Raw genomic sequence first — 25,667 nt, forward strand, 5'->3', positions numbered from 1 at the left:
ATGACTCGCCTACAGGACCCACATGCAATATGGACATCTATGATATATATAGATAGCTTGTGTATTAATATATGCCAGTAACAAAGCCCAACTTTCTTGAATTTTGCTGCTCTTCTCATTCCCCCTCCCTCTGTTTTTAAAGGCATGTGGAGCTCTCCATACAGAAAATGGGTAGGAGGGGGAACATTTTGGGGCTCGGGAGGCACATTTGAAAATCTAATGAAGTGTTGTGGACAGCTGCAGAACTGGCAATGTTTAGAATCCCCCCCCCCAAATAGTAGGCAAAACACATTCACAACCCCCACCCCCTGATAAATAAAACACAGACAAAAAGCACCAGCACCTTCTAATGAAGTATTTTGAAAAAGCAAGCAGGAGATCTCCTAACAGCCAAACATAAAAGCAGACAAGCCTATGCCGCAACCAAACAAATAGCCAAAGCATGCAAAACAGGCAAAAAACAAAACAAAAAAAACCCCAGGTGATACATCTATCACACAAAATAGTATGCTAATGCCCCCCCCCCACACATATGGGGCCCAGAGACAGTCTGGGGAAGCATGGCAAGAGGGTGGATCTGGATGATGCCTGCCCTTCATCTACCAGCCAGTCCAGCTCCACCCAAGGTGGGGATTTTTTTTTTAAAAAGCCCTATATTTTAAAAGACGAGGGAGGGCAGGGGGCTCTTGGCAGGTGCCAACAGGAACACCTCAAGGTGTCACGATGTCTACATGACTCCCACATTGAAGACCTCAGGAAAAGAGACCACATGAGGATCCTGCTTGTGTGGTGCAGGTGGGCTGGGAGACAGAAAATAGTCCTGGACTCCAGAGTACATGCAAAGACAAAAATAAAACAATGGGGACTTCTGAGGGGATTCAGAATTAAAAAATTTTCTGGGCAGGTGGGACTGTTCATTGGGTATGGCTGAGCCTTGCTTGGGACATGGCAGAGGAGGGGTTATGACAGGAGTTCCATATAGATATGTGTGCGCACCCACACCCTCCCCTACATATATATTTATATATCTAAGGCTCCCCCCCTTCCCCAGCCAGAACTCAATGAAACTCAGTTCTGGCACCTCTCAGGCGAGCACCATTGCCATAATAAGAAAACAAGAGAGGTGTTCATGGTGAGTTCCGGCACCTCTTTTTATAGTAAAACAGCACTGTATATATCTATGTTTCTGTATCGGTTTGGGTTGTGTGCGAAGTGTGACTTGCAGTCGCTGTGAACCCAGCTAGGGATTGTGATGCAGGTGGGTTGGAAATTGGGACCCCAAATGTGGGGAAGGGTCTGTTTACAGGGTCAGGAATGGGACTTTAAAAAAGGAAAACCAGCACAGTGGCTGATTACTTTCCCTTTTCTTCTCTCTTTCTCTCCCCCACCCACCTTCCTGCTCCACTCCAGGCTGAGCTTTCTACAATGCGCACTCCAGACTGAACGCAGAACGGATTCGGAAGGACCCCATCGAGGGAAGGAAGGACCAAGCTTCTGACTGCGGCAGATACGGACGGGTTGTTGGCTTCCGGGAGCATCCTGCCCGTGCCCCGCCCCCCACCCCACCCTCGTTCTGAGGGCGATTCTGCTGCCCCTGTCCATGAGAGGATGAATATGCTGTAGGCAGGGCTGCTTCCGAGTTGCCTTGGCTCTTGGGGAGGGGGGGACAGGGGAGCCCCAAGGACCTTCACGGAAGACGTGCATCGTGGCCCCTCCCTCCGCGAGAGCCCCTGCGGCTCTTTGAGGAGGAGCAAGAGGAGGTTCTCTCTGCCCGGCCAGGTTGTGGCCTGTTCTGCCTGCAGGAGGTGCCGGTCAGTCTCATGTGGATCTGAAGGTGTGCAGCAGGAGGGGGGGCGCCACTCGCCTCGAGGTGTGCAGAGCGGGGCGGCCATGGCGAAAGCGTTGCGCCTGCTGCCCTTGGCGTTGCTGGTGGCCTCAGCGCTGGGCCCCGGGGCAGGCGGCGCGGCCTTGGAGTTTGGGGGCGCAACAGGCCAGTGGGCTCGCTATGCCCGGTGGGATGCCAGCTCCTCGGGGGAGCTGAGCTTCAGCCTCAAGACCAATGTCTCGCGGGCCCTGGTGCTGTACCTGGACGACGGCGGGAACTGCGACTTCCTAGAGCTGCTGATCCTGGAGGGGCGCTTCCGCCTGCGCTTCACGATCTCCTGCGCCGAGCCAGCCAGCCTGCACCTGGAGACGCCCATCAACGACGACCGCTGGCACATGCTGCTGCTGACGCGCAACTACCGCGAGACCATGCTCGTGGTCGACGGAGAGGCCCGCGTGGCCGAGGTCAAGTCCAAGCGGCGCGACATGACGGTGGAGAGCGACCTCTTCGTGGGGGGAATCCCGCCGGACGTCCGGCTCTCAGCCCTCACCCTCAGCACCGTCAAGTACGAGATGCCCTTCCGCGGCATGGTGGCCAATCTCAAAGTGGGCGACACGCCCCCCGCCCTCCTGGGCAGCCAGGGCATCCGCAGTGACACGGAATACCTGTGCACCAAGCAGAACCCCTGCGTCAACGGAGGGATCTGCACCGTGGTCAACAGCGAGGTCCAGTGCGACTGCAGCCTGACCGGATTCCAGGGCAAATTCTGCAGTGAAGGTAAGAGGCTGACGGGGTTCCTGTGGGACCAGGCCAGCGTTTAAAACTTGCCAGGCGCATTTTGCACCTGGCTGTTGACCACTTGCAACCAAGTGGTGATGGCTGAGCACCAGGATACTTGAAGTCTCCACCATCTTGCGGTGTATGCCTGGGGATCCTTGGATCTTGACTGTTTTCACATACTCTGTAGAATTCTATCCATTATAGTTCATCTGCATCATCAGAACCAATTTCAGGAATCAAATAGTTGTACAGTCGTACCTCGGAAGTCGAACACATTGTGAGTTGAACGTTTTGGCTCCCGAACGCTGCAAACCCAGGAGTGTTCCGATTTGCAAACGTTCTTTGGAACCCGAACATCCGACATGGGTTCCGTGGCTTCAGATTGGCTGCAGGAGCTTCCTGCAGCCAATCAGAAGCTGTGCCTTGGTTTCTGAACGTTTTGGAAGTTGAATGAACTTCCAGAACGGATTCCATTCAACTTCCGAGGTACGACTGCATTGAAAAATATGACTTTCAAGCCTTCTGGCCCCAAAATGGCAACTAGGCATTCCATTTTGGCAACTGTAACCCTGGTTTAAGGAGCCATTTGGCACCAACTTATATATCTGAGTTTCTAACACTGCATGGGGCTTGCGAGTGGGGAGTGTGAATGCTGTGGCCTGTACAGCACCTGGCACATCAGGGAGAGTGTTGCATGGTGGAAGGGGTCCTAATAGTCGATTCAGGCAAAGGAAACAGTAGTCTTGTGAGCCAAATGCAATCTGGTCCTCTCTCTGCATTGCAGAAAATTGATGACCCTTTGAGTCCCTTCCAGTTCTATAGTTCTAGGATCCTCCTCTATCTTTTGCGTAATAAAGAGGAAGGGATACAGGGCCATCCTGCAGGGCTGTTGTAATGATGGCTAAAAGTAAAGTATGTGAACAGTTTGAGGATTTAAGAAAATCTCTGTATCTTATTAGTAGATCATCATTTTGTTGAGCCCCTTTGTGATGATGAGAATAGTAAATAAATGAAAGATGGTGGTGATTTGTTAACTCTCAGATATGTTGAGGTCTGCTGGTGGTCTCTGTGAAGGGCGAGGGTGGAGGTCCCTTCTAGTATCCTTAAGTTTTGCCTCCACTTCTTTCTGTATTTTATTCCGTTCTGTTCATGTTCTTCCTTTCTCCCAGTGCAGGACCCCAGGCAGCTGACAGCATAAATTAAAACACATACGAGAAACACACAATAAATGTAAATATGAAAAACAAGCAACTCCATTAAAACAGCACTGAAAACACTCAAAATAATTTAAATGCATACACACACAGAAGTGTGTGTATGTTCCCAGCTGTGTGATACACACACAGAAGTGTGTATCTGTTCCCAGCTCAGAATACCTTGTCACAACAGCCAGTTAGTGGTCATAGGCCTGTCAGAACCAGAGAAAGTCTATGTTGGCATGAGAAAGGAAAGCAGAGCAGGGGCTAGGCTAGCCTCCCATGGGAGGGAGTTCCACAGTCTAGGAGCAGCCCCTGAGAAGGCCCTCTTGTGTGTCCTCCCCAAATGTGCCTGTGAGGGTGGCTGACTGAGAGAAAAGCCTCCCCAGAAAATCTCAGAGCCCAGCCAGGCTCATATATAGGGATATAACTATCCTTCAGATAGTCTGACCCCCCAGCCTGTATAGGGCTTTGTAGGTCATAACCAGCACTTTGCATTGTGCCTGGAAATGGACCAATGGAGCTGCTGTAAAAAGGCGTTTCTGTTCTCCCTGTAGCTGGCTCTGGTTAGCAATCTGGCTGCAGCACTTTGGACCCCCTGAAATTTCCAAACGCTTTCCAAAGGCAGTCCCATGTAGAGAGCATTACAGTAATCTGAACGGGATGTAACTAAGGCATGTATCACCATGGCCGGATCAGATATCTCCATGATCCACCTTCTTCCCTTGCTGAGCCTATTTTCGGTAAAAACTGAGGTGTCAGGACTCTTTATCTTGATAAATTGTAAAATACCTCTCCTAACCCCTCTCCTCTTCCTGTGCTCCCTCCCCCCTTCTCTACTGAATACATGAACTTTTAAAAAAGCTGATAAAATATATAAAAAATACATAATAAAAATCAAAATGCATACCGTTTTATAGATAATGTTTATTTGAGCTTCAAAGAATTAAAAATTCAGACTGCTGCCAAGGGCACCAGTCACAAAATGGCTGCTATGGGGTGCGAAGCGCAGCTTAGAATTAGAGAACAGAGTCATGGCCATTTGCCCCTCACCCACCATTACCTTATGGGTCTGTGCAATATCCTGCAGGTCTTGTTTGTGGGTCACGCTGTATTTCCCCCTCTGTCCCTTTCACACTTTCTGCTTAGGATAGCCATGCTACTTTTTGAAAAGCCCGCTTTTAATTGGCCACTTTCCTTTTGCAGGAAAATAAGAGAGCTGTGGGACCTCAGTCCGTAACTTGGCCCTGGTTTGGTTTGGAGCTCCACACCCTTTCATTGATGGGAATGTTTGGCTGTTGTTTGCAGGGGTGCAGGAGAACATGCTTAGGTATCAACCTCAGGCAGCTGTTGGGACCTCAGGACAGCCTGCTGCTGACACAGGCCCTGGGTCCAAGCATTCTTAAGCAGCACTGGCTGGCTGGGTCCAGTGGCCATCTTGATTTCCCATGAAACTCCTGGCAGAGCATCCTGCCTTGTGGGAAATTGAATCTCAGCACGCTGCTCCCTGCAGCCACCAGCCCCCCCCCTTTGCCTGGGACCAGACCTTCCTTGGACTCCTTCCCTCCTGAATTGAGGCTTCCCAGACCCCATAGGCCTCAGCCTTCCCTGCCCTGGGGGTTGCCAGGCCTCCAGGGCTGACCTGAAGTCTTCAGGTTCACCTGAGCTCCATCCCCCTGTGTCGCATGGGGAGGACTTGAATCTCCAGGTTGGCTCAGGGTGCCCTGAGCAGGTGAGAAAGAATGATTTGGAAATACCCCCTTGAGCTAAGGTTTCTGTCTCTGTTTCCAACCATTTGCTAGACTTTGTGTTTTTATGTGAATGACCTGCTGTCAGAGTCTGTGGTTTCTGACAGCACTGGGGTCTTGCCCTCTAGGGCATCACCAGGGGCTGTCCCATGGTCTTGGGTCTGGGGTGCAACTGACCTGGCAACCCAACTGCCCTTCTTCAGCGACATAATAGCTCTCTGGGGTCTCCTGGGCTCTGCACCTGCCCGGCATGATTCTCAGTCCCCAGCCATCCAGCAATGGCCTTTGAGCCCCACTTCAACCATTGATTAAGGTTGATTTGATTTCCCTCTCCCTTGTTCCTGATACAGATCTTCACTCACCCCTTCTTCCCTAGCCAGGGGGCGGGGAGCCATTTTGCCATTTGCTCCAGGTGCCAACATGTCTTGGGCCAGCCCTGCTTGTGTGTCAGAGGAAACCTGGTCCCCAGCTATTGCAATTTATCCAGCTATTACTTATCTGTTTATGGCCCTGCCTGCTGCTCTGGCGAGCAGCCAAGATGGGCTGCCGAGGGAGCCAATTCTGGGGCAGCTGATCTGGAAGGATGGAAAGTCCAGGGGGGCCCTCCCCTTCCTGGGCAGACTCCAGTGCTGGAGCCCCTTACAAAAAAGTGGGGGAGAGAGGTCCTGCATCTGGAAGCTGTTCCCCTTCGGGGTGAGGGGCCCTGATTCCTGATTCCTGTGGCTATTCCGTGCTGCATTCTGTGCATGCCCAAAAGCAATCCTTTTCTGTATTATTGCTGGGTGCTGAGGTCATTTCCCCTCCCATGCAGGTAGGCAAGGAAGGCAAGCGGGCTCCCTTCCTTTTTTCCTCCCCGACTCAGTGATTTGGGGCCTTTTGTCCTCCCCCAGAGCTGAGAGGCACCTCCCTATCTCAGTGGTGGCAGAGCACTTGCTTGGCATGCAGAAGGCACCTGGATCAATCCCTGGTGAGGTCTGGGGTGGAATGTGAGAGCGCCCCACTGAAGGTTAAGAGCAGACGGTGCGGGTTACGGTTTAGTGAAGTTAGGGAGGCCACTGTCCCACTTTAAAGAAGGCAGTCCTCTGTTTGAAGGGCTACCCAGTCCAAACCTAGTTTAGAGATAAAAACCCCCAGAAAAGGGGAGAGCGTAGGTTGGGGGGACGGGACTTGAAGCTGCCCATTCTACACTCAGCAGCATCAAGACAGCAGAGTGAGCAGGAAAGATCCCAAGTCACCTGGTTATAGTTTTGCTCCCCACTATGAGGATATATATTGTCCTTCAATTTAAATTATAGTAATTATTTCTAAATGTGCATGTAAATTACTTGTAAATTAGCATATGTACTACTTTTTTTTTTGCAAATCTGTGCCCTTGTTTTTTGTTTAAATTTCTGGCAATGAGTAATAGGACACCCTGAGAGAAATCCGTCTCATAATTGAATAAAAAAGCGGGAAACCCTTTTGCACCTTGGCCCTGCAAACATGGCCTCTTACCCTGTGGCAGGCTGTGGGAAGAGTGGTGCATGTGGTATGTTCAGCCCATCTTGTAAGCAAGGCCCACTGGGCAGGGTCAGGGAGGGTTCGGGACTCAGTTTCCCCTTTGTTCCCTTTGGGGCACTCTGAAGGAACTTAAACGGAACACTGGTGGGAGGTGGCTCAGAGGTGAACTTCCTGGGGGGGGGGGAGGGATTCCATTCAGAGGGCAGGTTCGGGTTGGGAGTGGGCTGGACTGTCTTCCTGCTTAAGGCCCAAGTGAACACAGCTAATTACACTGCTCAACAACAAATTTGTTGTCTGCGTTTTTTCAGCTGATTTAGAACGAATCTGATGCGCTGAATCCAAAAATCACATTGGTTTTGCTCAATCAGGTCAAGTTTTTGAGTTATGGCCACATGTCGTTTTTTTACGTTTTTGTTCACATGTATGCTTGTGTGGAGCATTTTAGAAGAAGTTGGTGGGGGCAAAATGCCATGTCGAATAATTGTTTTGATTGGAAATGATTATTTTAATGACAAGAAGTATTCAGGTCCGATAGTTCTGGGTGATTATGTCGAAAAGGGATCAGTTTGAAGTCATAAAACCACAAAATCTTCCATAAATTGGTGCGGCAAAGCATAAAGTTATTTTGGTATTAAACTTGGTGGCCAGGATAAAGCTTGGGCGCCACACATGGTGTGCAAGGCATGCACTGAGACTCTACGTGGATGGACCAATGGCAAGAGGAGTCTGAACTTTGGAATTCCCATGGTTTGGAGGGAGCCGACAAACCATGTCACTGACTGCTACTTCTGCACTGTTGATGTGACTGGGATCAACAGAAAGAACTGGAGCAGCCTCAAGTATCCTGATCTTCAATCAGCACGTCGTCCTGTAGCTCATTGTGATGAAATTCCAGTGCCTATCTTCGGAGAACTTCCTGACATTAGTGACGAAGATGCCTCCAGTGTTGAAGGACATGAAGAAGTGGTTCTTGAAGATGATGCTCCACATCCATTTTCCCAAAAGGAGTTGATTGATCTAGTTCGCGACCTCAGCTTGTCAAAGGACTCTGCCAAACTGTTGGCATCCAGATTGAAGGAAGAAAACCTCCTCTCTGACAGTGCTCGCATCAGCTTCTTCCGCAACATGCATCAAGAGTACCTCCGTTTTTTCTCAGAAAAAACTGTGCAGATATTGCGCAGCTTCTGCTCAAGCTTGGAGTGCCACAGTACGAACCCAAAGGTTGGAGATTGTTCATTGACAGCAGCAAGCGATCACTGAAATGTGTTCAGCTACACAACGGCAACCAGTTTGCCTCTATACCCCTGGCTCACTCGACTACACTGAAGGAGAACTATGAAGCGGTGAAGTATGTGCTGGAGAAAATTGGTTATGATCAGCATAAGTGGTTTATTTGTGTTGACCTGAAGATGGTGAACATTTTGTTGGGACAACAGTCTGGCTTCACCAAGTACCCATGTTTTCTGCGCATGTGGGATAGTAGGGACCGTGCTCAGCATTACACGAAGAAGGACTGGCCTGTGCGGGAGGAATTGGTGCCTTGCAGAAAAAGGAACGTCATCAACGACCCTCTGGTGGAAAGAGACAGAATACTCTTCCCACCGCTGCACATCAAGCTCGGCTTAATCAAGCAGTTCACCAAGGCTCTGGACAAGGATGGTGACTGCTTCACTTACTTGTGCCAGGCTTTTCCAGGATTGACCATGGAGAAGTTGAAAGCTGGCATCTTTGATGGCCCCCAGATCCGTCAGCTCATCAGAGATCCAGAGTTCGGAAACTCAATGAACGAAGTGGAACTGGAAGCGTGGGAGGCATTTGTTCTGGTAGTGAAGAACTTTCTTGGCAACAATAAGGCCAGAAACTATGCAGAACTTGTCAGCAACATGCTGACTGCTCTCAGAAACCTGGGCTGCAACATGAGCGTCAAGATGCACTACCTATTTTCACATATGGACCGGTTTCCTGAGAACCTGGGTTCAATGAATGACGAGCAGGGGGAGAGATTCCATCAGGACATGAAAGAGACTGAGACCAGGTATCAGGGTCACTGGGATGCAGTCATGATGGCTGACTACTGTTGGACTCTGAAGAGAGACTTCCCTGCTGCTGAGCATTCCAGGAGTTCCAAGAAACAGAAGTTCAAGCCCTGAAGTTTGAAAAATGGTGAAGCAACATGCAATTTACGTGTACTTACCTTTATCAATGCCCACCATTCAGTTTACAGTAATCAATTTTTTGTCTCTTAAAAACATATTTAGGATGATATGTGTTGACAAAATCAGCTGATAATGCCACAAAAATGTAATCGATTTTGTCACAAGATCTGATTTTTTTCAAATCAACATAGCACAAAAACCAGACCTGATGGAGAGAAACGGATGCCATTTCCTGATTCAGCAGTGCAAAAATACCCCAAATCAGTTGTAGAAATCTAGACAACATTCAAAAAGTAAAAAATTGTTGCCCAGTGTTATTATTGCTATTATTAATTTATTAATCGCATTCTGCACAATCTTCTCAAGGCGATGCGCAATAAAAACTGCAAGACACAGTTAAAAAGCACAAATGCTTGTTGGAACAAAAATGCATTCCGTTGTTTCCGGGAAGTGCAGATAGCGGGCGCCTGTCATATCTGGAGAGGGATGTTGTTTCACACAGGGGCCCACCCCCTGCCAGTAACTCCAAGGTCACATCATCCTGGGTCTTTTCTCTGGCCCTCCCCCAGCACCCTTGTGGTATGTTTCATTAGTGTGAGTTGCCCAGAGCTGTGTAGAGGGGAAGGACCATAGGACAGCTGCTTTGCATGCAGAAGGCCCTGGGTACAATCCCATTGGCACCTCCAGGCGAAACCATCAGGGAGCAGCAGGTGATGCTGCTACACCTGAAACATCCTCCAGGTGTTGTCCAGCTCCTATTTTCGGCAGCCCTAACCACTAGCCATGCTGGCTGGGCTTGATAGGAGCTGGAGGCTAGCTTTACCTTCATCCCTCTGCAACTGAAGTCATAGAATCACAGAATTATAGCGTTGGAAGGGACCTCTAAGGGCCAACTAGTCCAACCCCCTGCAATGCAGGAATCACAGCTAAATGATCCCTGACAAATGGCCATCCAACCTCTATTTAAAAACCTACAATGAATGAGAGTTTGCCATCTTCTGAGGGAGTCTGTTCCACTGTCAAAACAGCTCTTACCCTCAGAAAGTTCTTCTGAATGTTTATTTGGGATCACCTTTCTTGTCATTTGAATCTGTTGGTTTGGGTCCTGCCCTCTGGAGCAGCACAAAACAAGCTTGCTCCATCTTCCATGGGGCAGCCCTTCACATATGACTCTCCTCTCCATCCCCTCTTCTCCACACTGAACATCCCCAGTGCCTCAACCATTCCTCATAAGGCTGGGTTTCCAGGCCTTTCATCATCTCGACCACCTTCCTCTGCACACCTTCTACCTTGCAAAATATCCTTCTTAAACTGTGGCACCCAGAACTGGACACAGGACTCCAGGTGGGGTCTGACCAAACGGTACTACGGGGTCCCACAACCTGGAAGAAATTTGAGTTCCTGCTCTGAGTCTTCATGGGCATTTGGGTTCCTGACAACTTGCCGATTCAGAGCCTTGAACATGCCTGCCTGCCCAGGCACCATCCTAAGTTCTCCGTTCCCCTTTTGTCCCTTCCTAGCTCAGGGCCAAGGACAACAATTTCAGACTCTTGCATCGCAACCAGACGACGGGAGTTTACATAACCCCTCGTCTCGCACAAGGCACCAAATAGTGCTCGCTTACGTCAAGAATACTCTCCCGCTTCTCTTCTACATGCAGACACACAACACAACACCCACATGCCGCCGGCACTTGGGCTCAGCCCACCCACCCACTCGCCTGCTCTCCGGAAGCCTGTTGTCTGGAGAGGGAGGCTGGCTAGCAGATGGCGGTGGCGGCAACCGACTTGGCTGGTTGCCGTGGAGATGGGCTTGGCAGGGGAGCCTCTCATGCAGCCGGAGGAGACACCAGGGCCGCCTGACTCCTGCCGCCGCCACGGCTGTTGTCGGCCCTTGCAAAGGAGGCTGTCGTGACGGACAGGCTGGGCGGCTGTTGCCTAGGCCGGTTGCCGTGGAAACGCTGGCCCAGGCTGGCTGATGGATTTGGAAGGAGATGGATTTGAAGCCTCTCAAAGTGTGCGAGCAGGAAGGGTGTGTGTTGCTGGGGGGCAGCAGGCAGAGAGGCCTTTGCATGAGGGGAGGAAAGGTAGTTTTGAAGGTGAAAGGTTAATCACTGGAATGGAGGGCACCTTGGGCCCTCCTGCAAGCCCAACTGCGAGTCTGTTTTATGAGCCAGGGCAATTGTTTCCCTAATTCCAGATCATGCAAGGAGTTGGTTATTGTTTTTCTCTTGTAGGGGAAAGGCACTCTGCACATGTTCAGAAGGGCTTCTACTGTGGGGCGAACCCTGCCTCCAACTGTGCAGAGACACAAACTATCTGTGAGCATTTTGCAGTCCCTCCCAGGCTTCCTCAGGCATGGGAACACCACCAACTTGGATGGCTCAAAATGAGGAATAGACTAATTGAAGGAAGAGGTTGGGGCTGTCAAGTGCTGCCAGCCACAACGTTGTCCGTGTTCTGCCTTCTGAAATGAAATGAAATGAATTGCCTTCTGAGTACCTGTCTCTGGGAATTGCAAGTGGGCAGAGTGGTCCTGCTTGCAAGCTTCCCCCAATGGGCATGTGGGAACAGGATGCTGGAATAGATGGGGCCCTCAATGGGCCTTATCCAGCTGGAGGGCTTGTCTTAGGTTCTTATGGAACCTCCCGGTCCAAAGGCAGTCTGCCTGGGTTCCTAGGTTCTTAGCGGCATCTAGCTACTGTGAAAACAGGATGCTGGCCTAGACAAGGCCCCTTTTGCAGGGCTTTTCATATATTCTAAGTCTACCCAGTGAGAAGTTCCTGACTGCAGGCCTGGCACACAGCAGGTGGGGGCTCCAGTTTGGGGCATCTTTGTGATAGCGCATTGGCTAGCCTCCCTTCACCATTGTCTCCAGTCAGTGCAGCTGTATGTCCTGGGTCCAATGGGAGCTGTAATCCAAAGCAGCTGGAGGGCTGGCCTAGATGAGGTCCATGGAGACTCCCCTAGCTTCCTCTATCTTCTGCTTTGCCCGGTTAAAAATGGTTTCTCTTTTGAAATCCATCTGATCACAATTTATTGACAAACTGGAAGGTGTGCAGAGAAGGGCGACCAAGATGATAAAAGGTCTGGAAACCAAGCCGGATGAAGAATGGTTATAGGAGCATGTTTAGCTAGGAGAAGACTGAGAGGTGATAGAATCACATCTTCAAATATGTGAAGGACTATTCCATGAAAGATGGAGCAAGCTTTTCTCCTGCTCCAGAGGGTAGGACCCACACCAATGGACTCAAATGGCAAGAAAGGAGATCCAGAATAAACATTTGGAAGACCTTTCCAATGGTAAGAGCTCTTTGACAGTGGAACAGACTCCCCTGGAAGGTGTTGGACTCTCCTCCATTGGAAGTTTTTAAACAGAAGTTAGATGGCCATCTCTCAGGGATTCTTTAATGGTTGGTTTGGATGACCCTTAGGGTTACCTTCCAATTCTATGATCAGCGCTGCTTGAAGTTGGTTCTGGCTCCGTTATTCCTTCTGTCCCTCCCCCCGCCCTTTTCTCATTTGCTGATATTATATTGCTGCTGTTTTCTTATCTTCGTTTTAGTGTTTCCTTGGTGCTTTTAAAATGCAGTTTTATTTGCCATGTTTTAAATTATGGCCTTTTGCCACCTTTAAGGTCCCACTAGGGAAGAGTATGAATATTTTAATAAAAGTAGAACAACATTTTTTGCTGTTCCCAGGTAGGCTTCATGAGCAGGAAATTTCTTGAGCCTCTTTGGGACTCATTGCCTGAACCCTTCTCTCTGCATTTTTGCTTAGACAAGACTACCTAGACATGTGGAATGCTGACATGTGCTTTGATCTGCTTTTGGTGTCTGGCTGATGTTAACTAAGGTGCTGGTGGACTCCGTAAGCTGGAGGTTTTTAAACAGAGGTTCGACAGCCATCTGCCAGGGATCCTTTAGCATTGCAGGGAGTAGGACTAGATGATTCTTTGGGTCCCTTCCAATCCTGCGATGCTGATTCTATGACTATAGGGAACATATAGCGGTTTGTTCTTCCCTCTCCATATTATCCTCACAACAACCTTGTGAGGTAGGTCAAGCTGAGGGTATGTGACTGGCTCAAGGTGACTTTAGTGGTCAAGGCGGGATTTGAGCCCTGATTTCTCTGCTCTTAGTCTGACACCTCACCCACTATGCCACAACTGTCTCCAGTCCGTATGAGCAACTTGCCAAGTAGGTCTTTTGTGACTCCCCCCACCCTTCCGCTATCTCCTCCTCATGCCCCCCATCCCATGCCATGTGGCAAACAGGGGAGGATGTTTCAGAAGCTACTGGGCCTGCCTCCGAGGGCTCCTTCGGCCTGTCTCTCTCCTGTTTTTCCAAGTGGCAGCCGGATGCTCCCCTGGCACTGCCTATATTTAAACCAACAGCCTTGGGTCAGGTCATTTGCATCCTTGCCCACGAAGAAGCCTTCGTCAAGGACGGGTGTGTAGGCGTCATGCTCTAGTAAGATAGCTAGGAGGGTGTCAGGGGGGCGCTCCTCTCTTGCTAGTTGGGGGCCCCACTGCTTCATCCCAACATCTTGTGACATACTGAGGTGTGAACGGGGTTCCCGTAAAGGATGAACAAGCCAGAAATTCTGCTGGGTTGCCTGCTTATCCGAATCCCTCCCCATATAATACAATAATTCAGCATGTGGAAAGAAGGGGTGGGAGCTGCAGCAATCCAACCTGTCCCTATATAATAATAATAATAATAATTTATTATTTGTACCCCGCCCATCTGGCTGGGTTTCCCCAGCCACTCTGGGCGGCTTCCAACAGAGATAAAAAATACACTAAAATGTCACATATTAAAAACTTCCCTGAACAGGGCTGCCTTCAGATGTCTTCTGAATGTCAGGTAGTTGTCCATCGCCTTGACATCCGATGGGAGGGCATTCCACAGGGCGGGCGCCACCACCGAGAAGGCCCTCTGCCTGGTTCCCTGCAACTTGGCCTCTCGCAGTGAGGGAACCGCCAGAAGGCCCTCGGAGCTGGACCTCAGTGTCCGGGCAGAACGATGGGGGAGGAGACGCTCCTTCAGATATACTGGACCGAGGCCATTTAGGGCTTTAAAGGTCAGCACCAACACTTTGAATTGTGCTCGGAAACGTACTGGAAGCCAATGTAGGTCTTTCAAGACCGGTGTTATATGGTCTCGGCGGCCGCTCCCAGTCACCAGTCTAGCTGCCGCATTCTGTATTAGTTGTAGTTTCCGGGTCACCTTCAAAGGTAGCCCCACGTAGAGCGCATTGCAGTAGTCCAAGCGGGAGATAACCAGAGCATGTACCACTCTGGCGAGACAGTCCGCAGGCAGATAGGGTCTCAGCCTACGTACCAGATGGAGCTGGTAAACAGCTGCCCTGGATACAGATTTGACCTGTGCCTCCATGGACAGCTGTGAGTCCAAAATGACTCCCAGGCTGCGCACCTGGTCCTTCAGGGGCACAGTTACCGCATTCAGGACCAGGGAATCCTCCACACCTGCCCGCCTCCTGTCCCCCAAAAACAGTACTTCTGTCTTGTCAGGATTCAACCTCAATCTGTTAGCCGCCATCCATCCTCCAACCGCCTCCAGACACTCACACAGGACCTTTACTGCCTTCACTGGTTCTGATTTAAAAGAGAGGTAGAGCTGGGTATCATCTGCATACTGATGAACACCCAGCCCAAACCTCCTGATGATCGCTCCCAGCGGCTGCATGTAGATGTTGAAAAGCATGGGGGAGAGGACAGAACCCTGAGGCACCCCACAAGTGAGCGGCCAGGGGTCTGAACACTCATCCCCCACCACCACTTTCTGAACACGGCCCAGGAGGAAGGAGCGGAACCACTGTATGACAGTGCCCCCAGCTCCCAGCCCCTCAAGACGGTCCAGAAGGATGTCATGGTCGATGGTATCAAACGCCGCTGAGAGATCCAGCAGAACTAGGAAACAGCTCTCACCTTTGTCCCTAGCCCGCCGGAGATCATCAACCAGTGCGACCAAGGCAGTTTCAGTCCCATGATGAGGCCTGAATCCCGACTGGAAGGGATCCAAATGGTCCGCTTCTTCCAGGCGTGCCTGGAGTTGTTCAGCAACCACTCGCTCAATCACCTTGCCCAAGAATGGGAGGTTTGAGACTGGGCGATAATTGGCCATCGTGGCCGCATCTAAAGATGGTTTTTTAAGAAGCGGTTTAATAACCGCCTCTTTCAGCGGGTCTGGGAAGGCTCCCTCACGGAGGGAAGCATTCACCACCCCACGAAGCCCATCGCCCAGTCCTTCCCGGCTAGCTTTTATAAGCCAGGATGGGCAAGGATCCAGGAGACAGGTGGTTGGCTTCACTCGTCCAAGCAGCCTGTCCACATCCTCGGAGGTAACAGATTGAAATTGATCCCACACAACTTGACCAGACAGGACTCTAGCACTCTCCCGCCCCGGCCCTGCTCCCACGGTGGAGTCTACTTCTTCCCGAATCTGAGCGATTTTATCTGCAAAAAAATTTGCAAAATCATTGCAGGAGAACATGTGGCCCGTACTGGGCCCCGATGTTACAGGTGGTTCCGCTAAATTGCGAACCACCTGAAAGAGTCTCCTGCTGCTGTTTTCTGCAGATGCAATAGAGGCGGTGAAGAAAGTCTTCTTCGCCGTCGCTATCGCCACTTGGTAGGCTCGACGTTGAGCTCTAACCCGTGTCCGGTCAGATTCAGAATGAGTTATCCGCCACCGGCGCTCTAGCCGTCTCAACGATTGTTTCATTGCCCTCAGATCCGTGGAAAACCACGGGGCTCTCCGGGCTTCATGCAATCGGAGAGGGCGCTTCGGAGCCAAACAGTCAATAGCCCTGGTTAACTCCACATTCCAGCGGGCCACCAGGGAATCGGCTGAAAGGCCATCAACATGGGATAAAGCATCCCCAACCACTCTCTGGAAACCATTTGGATCCATTAAGTGGCGGGGGCGGACCATCCGAATCGGTCCCACCTCCCTGCAGAGGGGATGGGTCGCGGAGAAGTCCAGTTGCACCAGGAAGTGATCTGACCATGGCACTTCTTTCGTTTCGCTTTTGCTTAGTGTCAGATCACCAACATCCGTAGAGGTAAACACCAGGTCCAAGGCATGTCCGCGGCTATGGGTTGGGCCAGACTTATTCAGGGACAGCCCCATGGAGGCCATGCTTTCCCTGGGCCTTTCCAAGCCACTTTCTAAGAATGGGGGGGAACTGCATTGTTTAAAAACACTTGAGAGTCTCAGGGTGACCTTGGGTTGGCCACTGATTTGGCTTTACCTACTTTAAAGGGTTGTTGTGAGATAACGTGTGTGTGTGTGTGTGTGTGTGTGTGTCTGTGTGTGTCTGTGTGTGTCTGTGTGTGTGTGTGTTCCTGGCAGGGTGTGGGGAACAAAACCATGTTTGCTGCTTTGAGCTCCTGAGAGGAAAGGTGGGATAGGAATCAAACAAATAAACCTGAGCCTTTTGCCCCTTTTCTCAAGCATCTTGAGAACCGGGTCAGGTATTTCCTGACCTGGGCTCCATCAGTTCAGGCCAACTCAGCTTCAGCACCTGCTTGTGTGTCCCTCCCTCCCTCTGTTTCTCTTTCTCCCTCTTTGTGTTTTTGCACCAGTCTCTCTCTCCCTCCCTCCCCCTGCCCATGGGCAAGGCCTGAGCAGTGCCCACCTGCCTTCCCCCTCCCATTAGCTGCATCCTCTTTGATGGGTGCTGCTTTGGGGCTGAGCTGTTTCCATCATTGCAGAGGGCGCTCTGGGGCCAGGCAGCCTGGCTGTTCCCTGCAAGGTCAGCCCAAGGTTGCCTGCCAAGTAGGCTGCCAGGAATGTGCATGGGGTGGGGAGATAACCCTTTCTCCTCATCCCTCTGCTTCATCTTCTTCCTCCTGCTTCTGTTCCCCTTCCCTTTCCTGTGGATCATCTCCTTGGGCACGGCTCCAGACTCTTCCTTGCTGCTACTGTGCCCGTCGGGCATCACCAGTTGGCATCAGGAGGGCTCCCCTGGCATGTGCTGGAGAGTTTGGCTATGTTCAGAGCCAGTTCAGAACTGTTTCTGAAAGGGAGAGGGCAGAACACACAGCCTCTGTACTTGGGGTGGTGGTGGTGGTTACACACACAAACACACGCTTATTCAGTCCAGGCCTTGCACATCGGGACATAGGAGAGTCCCTTGTCCAGAGTCATACCATCTCACTCTTTATTGTCTACATACGTGGACTGGCAGCCGTTTCTCAGTTTCAGACTGGTCTTTCTCAGCACCATCTGGAGATACGACCATAGGATGCTGCCTTATAGTGAGTCTGGCCATTGGGTCCATCCAGCTCACTATTGTCTAGACCAGCAGTTCTCAACCTGTGGGTCCCCAGATGTTGTTGGACTACAACTCCCATCATCCCCGACCACTGATCATGGTGGCTGGGAATGATTGGAGTTGTAGTCCAACAACATCTGGGGACCCACAAGTTGAGAAACACTGGTCTAGACTGATTGGCAGTGGCTGTCCAGGATTTCAGACAAAGCTATCTCCCAGCTCTACCTGGAGACGCTGTTAGAACTGAAACTGGAACTTTCTGCATGTAAAACAGGTGTCCTTCCCCATGCGAGGATAGAACCTGGGAGGATCTTCTGCATCTCTCTCTCTCTCTCTCTCTCTCTCTCTCTGTGTGTGTGTGTGTGTGTGCATCTGCCCATGAACCAGGGTGGCCTTTGGAAGCTGCCCTCTCAAAGGGGCCATGTGGCATCTCTATGTCTTCTCTGATTGCCCCCGAGGTGTGACTGGGGCATTGTCTGTGCTGGGGGGACGACTCCTCTGTGGTGGAACTGAGGAGGGAAAGCCCAAAGTCTGCCATGCAGGAAGGGTCTAATTCTGCACCAGGAGTAAATTGTGGAAAATAAAGGCAGTTGTGCATTCCCACCGAGACTTTGGGCTCTTCCACACCAGGCATTTAAGTTGGGGGAAATGCCATGGTTCATGGAGGAGTGGGCTATCGACGGCTACTAGCCATGATGGCTATGCTGTGCCTCCACAGCTCGAGGCAGCCATGCTTCTAATGCCATTTGTGGAAACCACAGGAGGCAAAAGGGCTCTTGTGCTCTTACTGGCTTCCCATTGGGGCATCTGGTTGGCCACTGTGAGAACAGGATGCTGGACTAGATGGGGTCATTGGGGAGCAAGGCTCTTCTGATGTTTTTTTGCTTCATTGTTGTGGCTCATCCAGATGACTGACATTTCCCTATGGCTCTTCCACCATTCCAACCTGCAGAAAATTGGGTCATTCCCCCCCCCCCATAAGCCTGCAAGTCGGAATGGCTCTCTGGGCAATTTGCTCTTCTTTCCAAAGAGGTTCAAACTTGTCCTGTGACGTCTGGGGCAGGTGGACCTGTTGTTGTTCTTCGGGACGCCTTTGCTGCTGCTTCTCCTCTGGGCATCATTTTCTGTTTCCTTCTTTTAGTCAATCTTTTAATTAGCGCTGAACACTTTCTAGGCTATATTTTATATCTCCGCGCAATGGTGTTTAAATGAAAGCGTGTGACAGTGCTAATTAAAGAAAGGCTATTTGAAAAACCAAAACGATGTTGCCTTAGAAATCTGTTCCGTTTGTTTTTCGGTGAATTTAAAAGCAGACTGGCGGTTGTATCCAGCGTTACTCCTACTCAGAGTAGACCCATTGAAATGAATTAACATGACTAAGACAGGTCCATTGATTTCAGTGGGCCTACTTTGAGCAGAACCTAGTTGAACCATGCACGGAGAAAGGGGGCAGAGAAAAGTTTTCCTCCCTCTCTCATAACACTGGAACTTGTGGACTTTCAACAAAGCTGAATGTTGGAAGATTCAGGAGAGGGGGCAAAAGAACATCCTTCTTCACACAGTGTATGGATAAACTGTGGAACTCCCTTCCACAAGAGGCACCAACTTGGATGGCTATAAAAGAGGATGAGGCAAATTCGTGCAGAGGGAGTGGAGGGCTACTGATGGCTACTAACTCTGATGGCTATGCTTGACCACAGTTGGAGGCAGCTATGCTTCCGAATACCAGTTTCTGGAAACGGCAGTGGGGGAGGGGCCTCTTGCACTTGGGTCCTGCTAGTGGGTTTCCTGCAGGCATCTGGTTGGCCACTGGGAGAACAGGATGCTGGACTAGTTGGGCCATTGGCCTGATCCAGCAGACCCTTATGTTTTTATGAATCACTTGATTATAACAAAAACCCAACCACTGAGTAGCGTCCCTCTCCTCCAAACAGGGTAAGCAGAACCCACCACATCTAGAAAGAAAGGGAAGCTTAACCCAGGCTTGGATCCAGGCCTCCAAGCATCCTGCCTCTAACTGTGGCTGCTCTTGATGTCCCAGCTGGGCAGGGAGGCAGGCCCTTTCTCTGGTTCCCTGCCCCTGCCTGCCCCTTGCTGAGTCTCTGCCTGGGCCTGACGCATGAGCCTGTTGTTGGGTGGGTGGGTATATTTCTCTGCAGATGGCAAGAGCTCAGAGTTTTCACCCAGATCTGTGCTAATTACTGCCACATTGTTTGTTGTCTTGCATTCATTATTTACATTCATTATTTTAGGGGTTTATTTTGTCACCAGTGTAGCGTGGGGGTTGGGGAGGGGTGGAGTTTCCTCTCCGCCTCTTTGAGTTTCCTTTTGCTGATTTTGGAATTCCACCCCCCCACCCCCCACCCCTGGTGGAAATGCCAGTACTGCCATTCTGGTGCAATCTGCTGCTTCCCCAAAGCTGGTGGCAGGGTATGGCCCCTTTTCCATGCAAGTGCTGCCTGGGTGGAGTGAAACTTCTTGCCCATTTCTCAAAGTGCCCCATCCAGCAGCTGTCCTAGTGCTCTGCATATGCGCAGAGACAGAACCAACAACTGTTAGGGGGAAGCTTGAGTCTCTTTCCACATCATAAAGCAGTTTCCAAGGTTTTAAGCTCCGGCACAGGAGTGGTTTAGCCTAGTCACAGTTATCTATGTTTTGGTAACCACCAGATTAGACTACTGCCATTCATTGTAGACAGGGCTGCCTTTGAAGATGGTTTGGCAGCTGCAATTGCTAACTAGGACTCTGTGTCAGGATCATATCATGCTGGTGCTTCGCCACCTGTGTCGCCTTCTCTTCTGTTCCTGGGACCAGTTCAGAACACTAGCTTGGTCATTTAGGGCCCTTTATGGTTTGATAATTTGATGGAGGGGTTGGACTAGTTGACCCTGGGGTCCCACCCATACCTGAAATTTTATGATTCTGTGATCACCTGTCTCTGCAGGTGCGTGTCCTTGCTCTTAAGACGATGATGGAGAACCTGTGGCACTCCAAATTCATCTTGGTCTTGGCAAAAAATCCATCCTGTTCACTGACCCTTGGAGCCTTGGTCAAAATGCTGTCCAATGGACATCCTTGTTACCCTAACCCTTTGTGACAGGGATGGGGCCCTCTGTAGGTTGTTGGACTCAAATATTGTTATGCAGGAGAGGAGCATTGATGGCTACTAGCCATGATGGTTATGCTCTGCCACTGGTCAGAGGCAGAAATGTTACTGATGCCTGTTGCTGCAAATCGCAGGAGGAGCTCTGGTGCTTGGATCCTGCTTGCCAGTTTTCCACTGGCATCTGGGTGGCCACAAGGAGAACAGGATGTTGGACTGCATGGGCCCCCTTTGGCCTGATCTAGCAAACTGTTCTCTTGCCCTTATGTTCTTAAGCCTGTCCTCTTTGCTATGTACCTAAGATGGTGGCTGATGCTGGACTAGGTGGGTCATTGGCCTCATCCAGCCAGCTCTTCTTAGGTTCTTATGATTCATGGAGTAGAGGGCTATTGGTGGATATTAGTCAGGATGGCTATTCTTCTCTGAATGTCAATAATTGGAAAAACAAAGGAGGGGAGAAGGCTGTTGTGCTCAAACCTTGCTTACTGGTTTTCCAGTGAAGCGTCTGGTTTGCCACTGTGAGGACAACAGGATGCTGGACTAGATGGGCCACTGGCCTGATCCAGCAACAGGGTTCCTCTTACATTCTTACGTCAGCCTCAGCCGGCATAGCCAGTGTCTAGGCATGCTGGGAGACCTAGTCCAGCAATATCTGGAGGGCCAGAGTTTCCCCATCCCTGCTGTGCAGGTCTTCATCAGAGGCCTTCTTCTCTCCCCTGGTTAACCTGGAAAAAGGGCCTTCTTCACTGTGGCTCCTGCTTGAGCAATGCTTTCCCCTTGACACTCTCATGGTGGCAATGCCAGGCAAAGACCTTTGTTATCTGGCCAGACTTTATAATCTACACTGTTTTATCACTGTAAGGTTTATACATAAAAGAAAAAATACTTACGATGGCTGCTGTTTTTCCTCTGTAGCTTGTTGGGTTTTTTTTGTATGCTTTTAAATGCTTTTAGCAATTGGACTTTGATTTATTGCAAACTGCCTTGGGGAAATCTATTTGATGGGTGGGATATCAACCCCCATAATAAATAATTAAAATCCATTGCAGGGCTGTGTGCTGTAGCTGAGTGGTGGAGCTCAGGCTTTGTATGCAGAATAGGAGCGGCAGAGGGTAGGGGGCACAGCGGCTTGCAGGAGAGGGAAAAAAGAGACACGGACTGGTAGGGCAGTTGGTTGGAGGGTCTTGCCAAGCAAAGGGGGCCTCTCTGTTCCAGGATTCCCACCCCTTATAGGATCCAGCCAGATGCCTCCAGGAAACCCACAAGGAGGCCATGAGCACAAGAGACCTCCAGCTGGGACTTGGGGCAGGGGGCTGGGGCAGAGCTCAGTAGTGGAGCCCGACCTCTGCATGCTGCAAGTCTTAGGTTCAATCCCTGATGGGAGAATGAGGAATATCTCTTGCCCAAGACCCTTCAGAGAACCATTGTCCATTGGTGTAGACAGTACTGAGCTTGATGACCAATAGCCTGACTCACTTGAAGACTGGTTCCTCAGTTCCTATGCCTCTTATCCTGAAAGTGGCTGCTATGATTAGTCAGCCATTGCTAGCTGTTGTCCTCTGTGAATTTGTTGGTTGGCTTCTTCATAAGAGAACTGTTTCATCTCCTTCTCTCAACAGCCTTCTGGGTATACTTTTTGGACCTGGTGTCTCTTACCAGTGCATTGGGAGTGAGGCTTCCCTCCTCTCACCTAAACACGACTCCTTTCTGCAGAATTCCAAGCAGGGAATTCAAAACCTCATCCTCTTTCTTTCTTTCTTTCTTTCTACTAATTATAGGCTGCCTTTCTTCACAAACTCGTCTCAAGGCAACAAATGCTAACAACAGAAGCAAAACATGCCAATAATACAACATTGTAGTAAAAACCCCTAAAATTCAGAAAATGCAAACAAAAATAAAAGCACAACAACGCTTTAGAATATAACTTGGCTGGGTGGGATGCTTTGTGATTCTTTGATGAAGCTGAGGCTGGCGATTCCTCTGGAGCGAAGGAATGCAGCAAGATCTCGTTATCTCACAAGAAGTGAACAAATAGCAGTAAATGAGCATTCATAAACATTGACAAATAGTATATTGTATTGCCTTCGCTGACTGGCAGCTGTGGCTCTCCAGGATTCCAGCCTGAGTCTAGGTCTACATGAGATGCTGGCCTGTCGTTCTGTTGCTGGGTCTTTCCCTTGCTTGCTCCTGACTCTCTTTTTCTCCTTTTTCCTTCCCCAACTCTGCCTGCCTTGCTGGATCCCCACAGAAGAGCTAACGTTGGAAGGTGAGTAGAGGCGCCTTTCCTTGCCATTCTGATACCTAATGCTCTGCTTGGAAAGGGATTTTGGGGTGGGGTGAGAAGGGGGATTGCTGTGTGTTGATCAGATGGTTGATGTGAGATCCAAACAGTGTTTGTTTTGCGGCATTGGGGTGGGTACTGTTTGGCAATCCTGTTAGGATCTGATCTGTGCTCCATAAAGTGTAAAGGGCAGGGCTCTCCTTGTATGGGGTTGCTGGCTGGGGGTGTAGGGGAAGAGTTACACAGACCATTTTCCTTTTGTTCCTAGTATTTGGGAGGGGAGACCTGCTCTGAGGCAGCAGAGGCTTTTTCGTAGGTTGGGGGAGGCATCTGTCTGTGTGAAGGCATTTGGCAGAGCTGGGGTAGGAGAGGTGCTTTTCTCTGAGACATCCTGAGTCTACATGGTCTCATTTGCTCTTGATATGGAAGTTCCACTTAGGCGATTTCTATCCTTGAATTTCAAACGGCAACTGTGCGCATCCCAGCTGTTCTCCTCCTTGTTGGGTGTGTGCATTCAGCTTCCAGAAACATGGTACTCCTCTACCCTTTGATAACATTTCCAGCCCTTTCTGTTGTGTGCTAAGAAACTAAAGTGGGAGCTCTGGGAATGTCAGTCTCCAATCCCCCCACCTCTGATCTGCATTAGGTGTGCCAAAATCGGGGGGGGGGGGGTGTTGCATTGCATCATGCTAAAAGAATGATTCCCATGCCCATCTGCAACTCAGCCTGTAACTTAGTTAAAGCTGGCTGTTTTGGACCACAACTCCCAACAGCACCAAGCAGCACAGCTAGCTGTATGATGCTGGGAGCATGGCTGCGTTGTCTGCAAGGCTTGATGGGAGTTGCAGTCCAAAGCAGCTGGAATGGCAGCAGGTTGGGGGGGGGGGGAAGGTTGGCTTAAGCTCATGCAACTGAAGCACCTGGATCCATTGTTTCTCCCCCCCACCTGCCTCCTCTCCCCTCTTGTCTCCTCTTTGTCAAATTTGGGACATTGACAGGTACTCTCTGAAAACACCATGGACACTTATGATGCTCCATACAACATTTGCAACCAGAGGCCGTGGGCTGGGCTGACAAGTGCAGAAATATGCCCTCTACTCCAGCTGGGGCAAACCCTCCTTGTGATGTTCATATTTAATTTCCAACTCCATAGAGCAGGGACAGGGGAACATCTGTGGGGCCCTCTGGGCATTGTTGGATTCCAGCTCCCACAGTCCCTAGCCAACTTAGCTGATGGCCACTGATGATGGGATAGGTTAGTCCAATGGTATCAGGAGACCTACTGGGTTTCCCCTGTTGGAGACAGAGGTTTGGAAGAGAGATTCTTACTCTCCCATAGTAGGTTTAGCACAATGACGATTGCTCCAAGCCCATTAAAACTTGTTTGATTTACATCTGCCCTCATCCACCTTTAAACAAATGTTCCCTACAAAAATACTTTGGCAGGAATAAGTCACAAAGACTCAGCTTTGCAAATAAATGAAGATTTTACTCACAGAGTTTCAGAAATTACAGCAGATAAGTCTCTGCTGTTGGCAGTGAAATAAAGAATAAAAAAGTTCTCAAATGACTTTAAAAGAAAGAACTTGGTTTCCTTATAAGAGAATCACACAGTCTTTGTAAAAATCACATTTTAGAAAGATTTTCTATTCATGTGGTTTCCTTTGCACTTGAGAGCCATGCTTGGCTGCAGTTTCTTGTAGGAAGCAGAGAAAGAGGGAGGAAGCAAATGCTGCTATAAGCCTGCTAAATCCCATCCATGGTAACTTGAGCTCAGGACACAGGTAACTCTTTCATGCACACACGTGAGCCAGTAACTATATCACATCGCCCCCATAATCCCTGACAATCAAGAAAGTGACTGGCTCTCTTTCCTATACCAATAATTTAGGAACTTTCACAACTGTAACTTAGCCAAGTTTTACTGCCTGTGTACCTTTTTTCTGAATGCTGCCTGGGAAAGCATATGAATCTGACATTTGGAGAGTTTGTTAGTGAACCATTTTTAACTTACCAAATGTTTGGTCTCTTTCTATTATAAGGGAAGAGGGAAGTTTTGGAACTCACAAGGGTGACCAAGATGATCAAAGGTCTGGAAACCAAGCCTTATTAGGAATGGTTGAGGGAGTTGAGTATGTTTAGCTTGGAAAAGAGGTGACTGAGAGGAGATATGCTAGTCATCTTCAAATATCTAAAGAAAGGGCTGTCACATGAAAGATGGAGCAAGCCTGTTTTCTCCTGTTCTGGAGGGTAGAACTTGAACACACAGCTTTAAGTTGCAAGGAAGGAGATTCCAGCTAAACACCAGGAAGAACTTTTTGACAGTAAGAGCTGTTTGACAGTGGAGCAGACGCCCACAAGAAGTTGTAGACTCTTCTTCCTTGGAGGTTTTTAAGCAGAGACTGGATGGCCATCTGTCATGGATAATTTAGTTGAGAATCCTGTATTGCAAGGGGTTAGACTAGATGAGCCTGAGGTGCCTTCCAACTCCAGCATGGTGTAGTGGTTAAGAGTGGTGGACTCGTAATCTGGGGAACCGGGTTTGCTTCCCCACTCCTCCACATGCAGCTGCTGGGTGACCTTGGACTAGTCACACTTCTCTGAAGTCTCTCAGCCTCACTCACCTCACAGAGTGTTTGTTGTGGGGGAGGAAGGGAAAGGAGATGGTTAGCCGCTTTGAGACTCCTTAGGGTAGTGATAAAGCGGGATATCAAATCCAAACTCTTCTTCTTCTTCTACTGTTTGATGAAGGGCATATTTTAAAGATCTAACACC

General features: G+C 49.8%; 1 protein-coding gene across 23 annotated transcripts in view; it reads left to right on the top strand.

Moving 5' to 3' along the window:
* The first annotated feature begins 1,425 nt into the window (after positions 1-1,425).
* Positions 1,426-25,667, top strand: part of NRXN2 (neurexin 2) — a 303,692-nt gene continuing 279,450 nt past the window's right edge. For 7 of the 23 annotated variants that reach the window (XM_081842379.1, XM_081842398.1, XM_081842377.1 and 4 more), the window contains exons 1-2: positions 1,440-2,602; positions 22,860-22,877. In XM_081842379.1, coding sequence (XP_081698505.1) covers positions 1,891-2,602; positions 22,860-22,877 — 730 coding nt within the window. In that variant the 5' untranslated portion in view covers positions 1,440-1,890. Of the gene's footprint in view, positions 2,603-22,859; positions 22,878-25,667 lie in introns of all 23 variants that reach the window. The other 16 variants (XM_081842386.1, XM_081842391.1, XM_081842388.1 and 13 more) reach the window with 9 other exon arrangements.

The sequence above is a fragment of the Podarcis erhardii genome (genome assembly GCF_964252035.2).
Source record: "Podarcis erhardii genome assembly, chromosome: 15".
NCBI classification, from domain to species: Eukaryota; Metazoa; Chordata; class Lepidosauria; order Squamata; family Lacertidae; genus Podarcis; species Podarcis erhardii.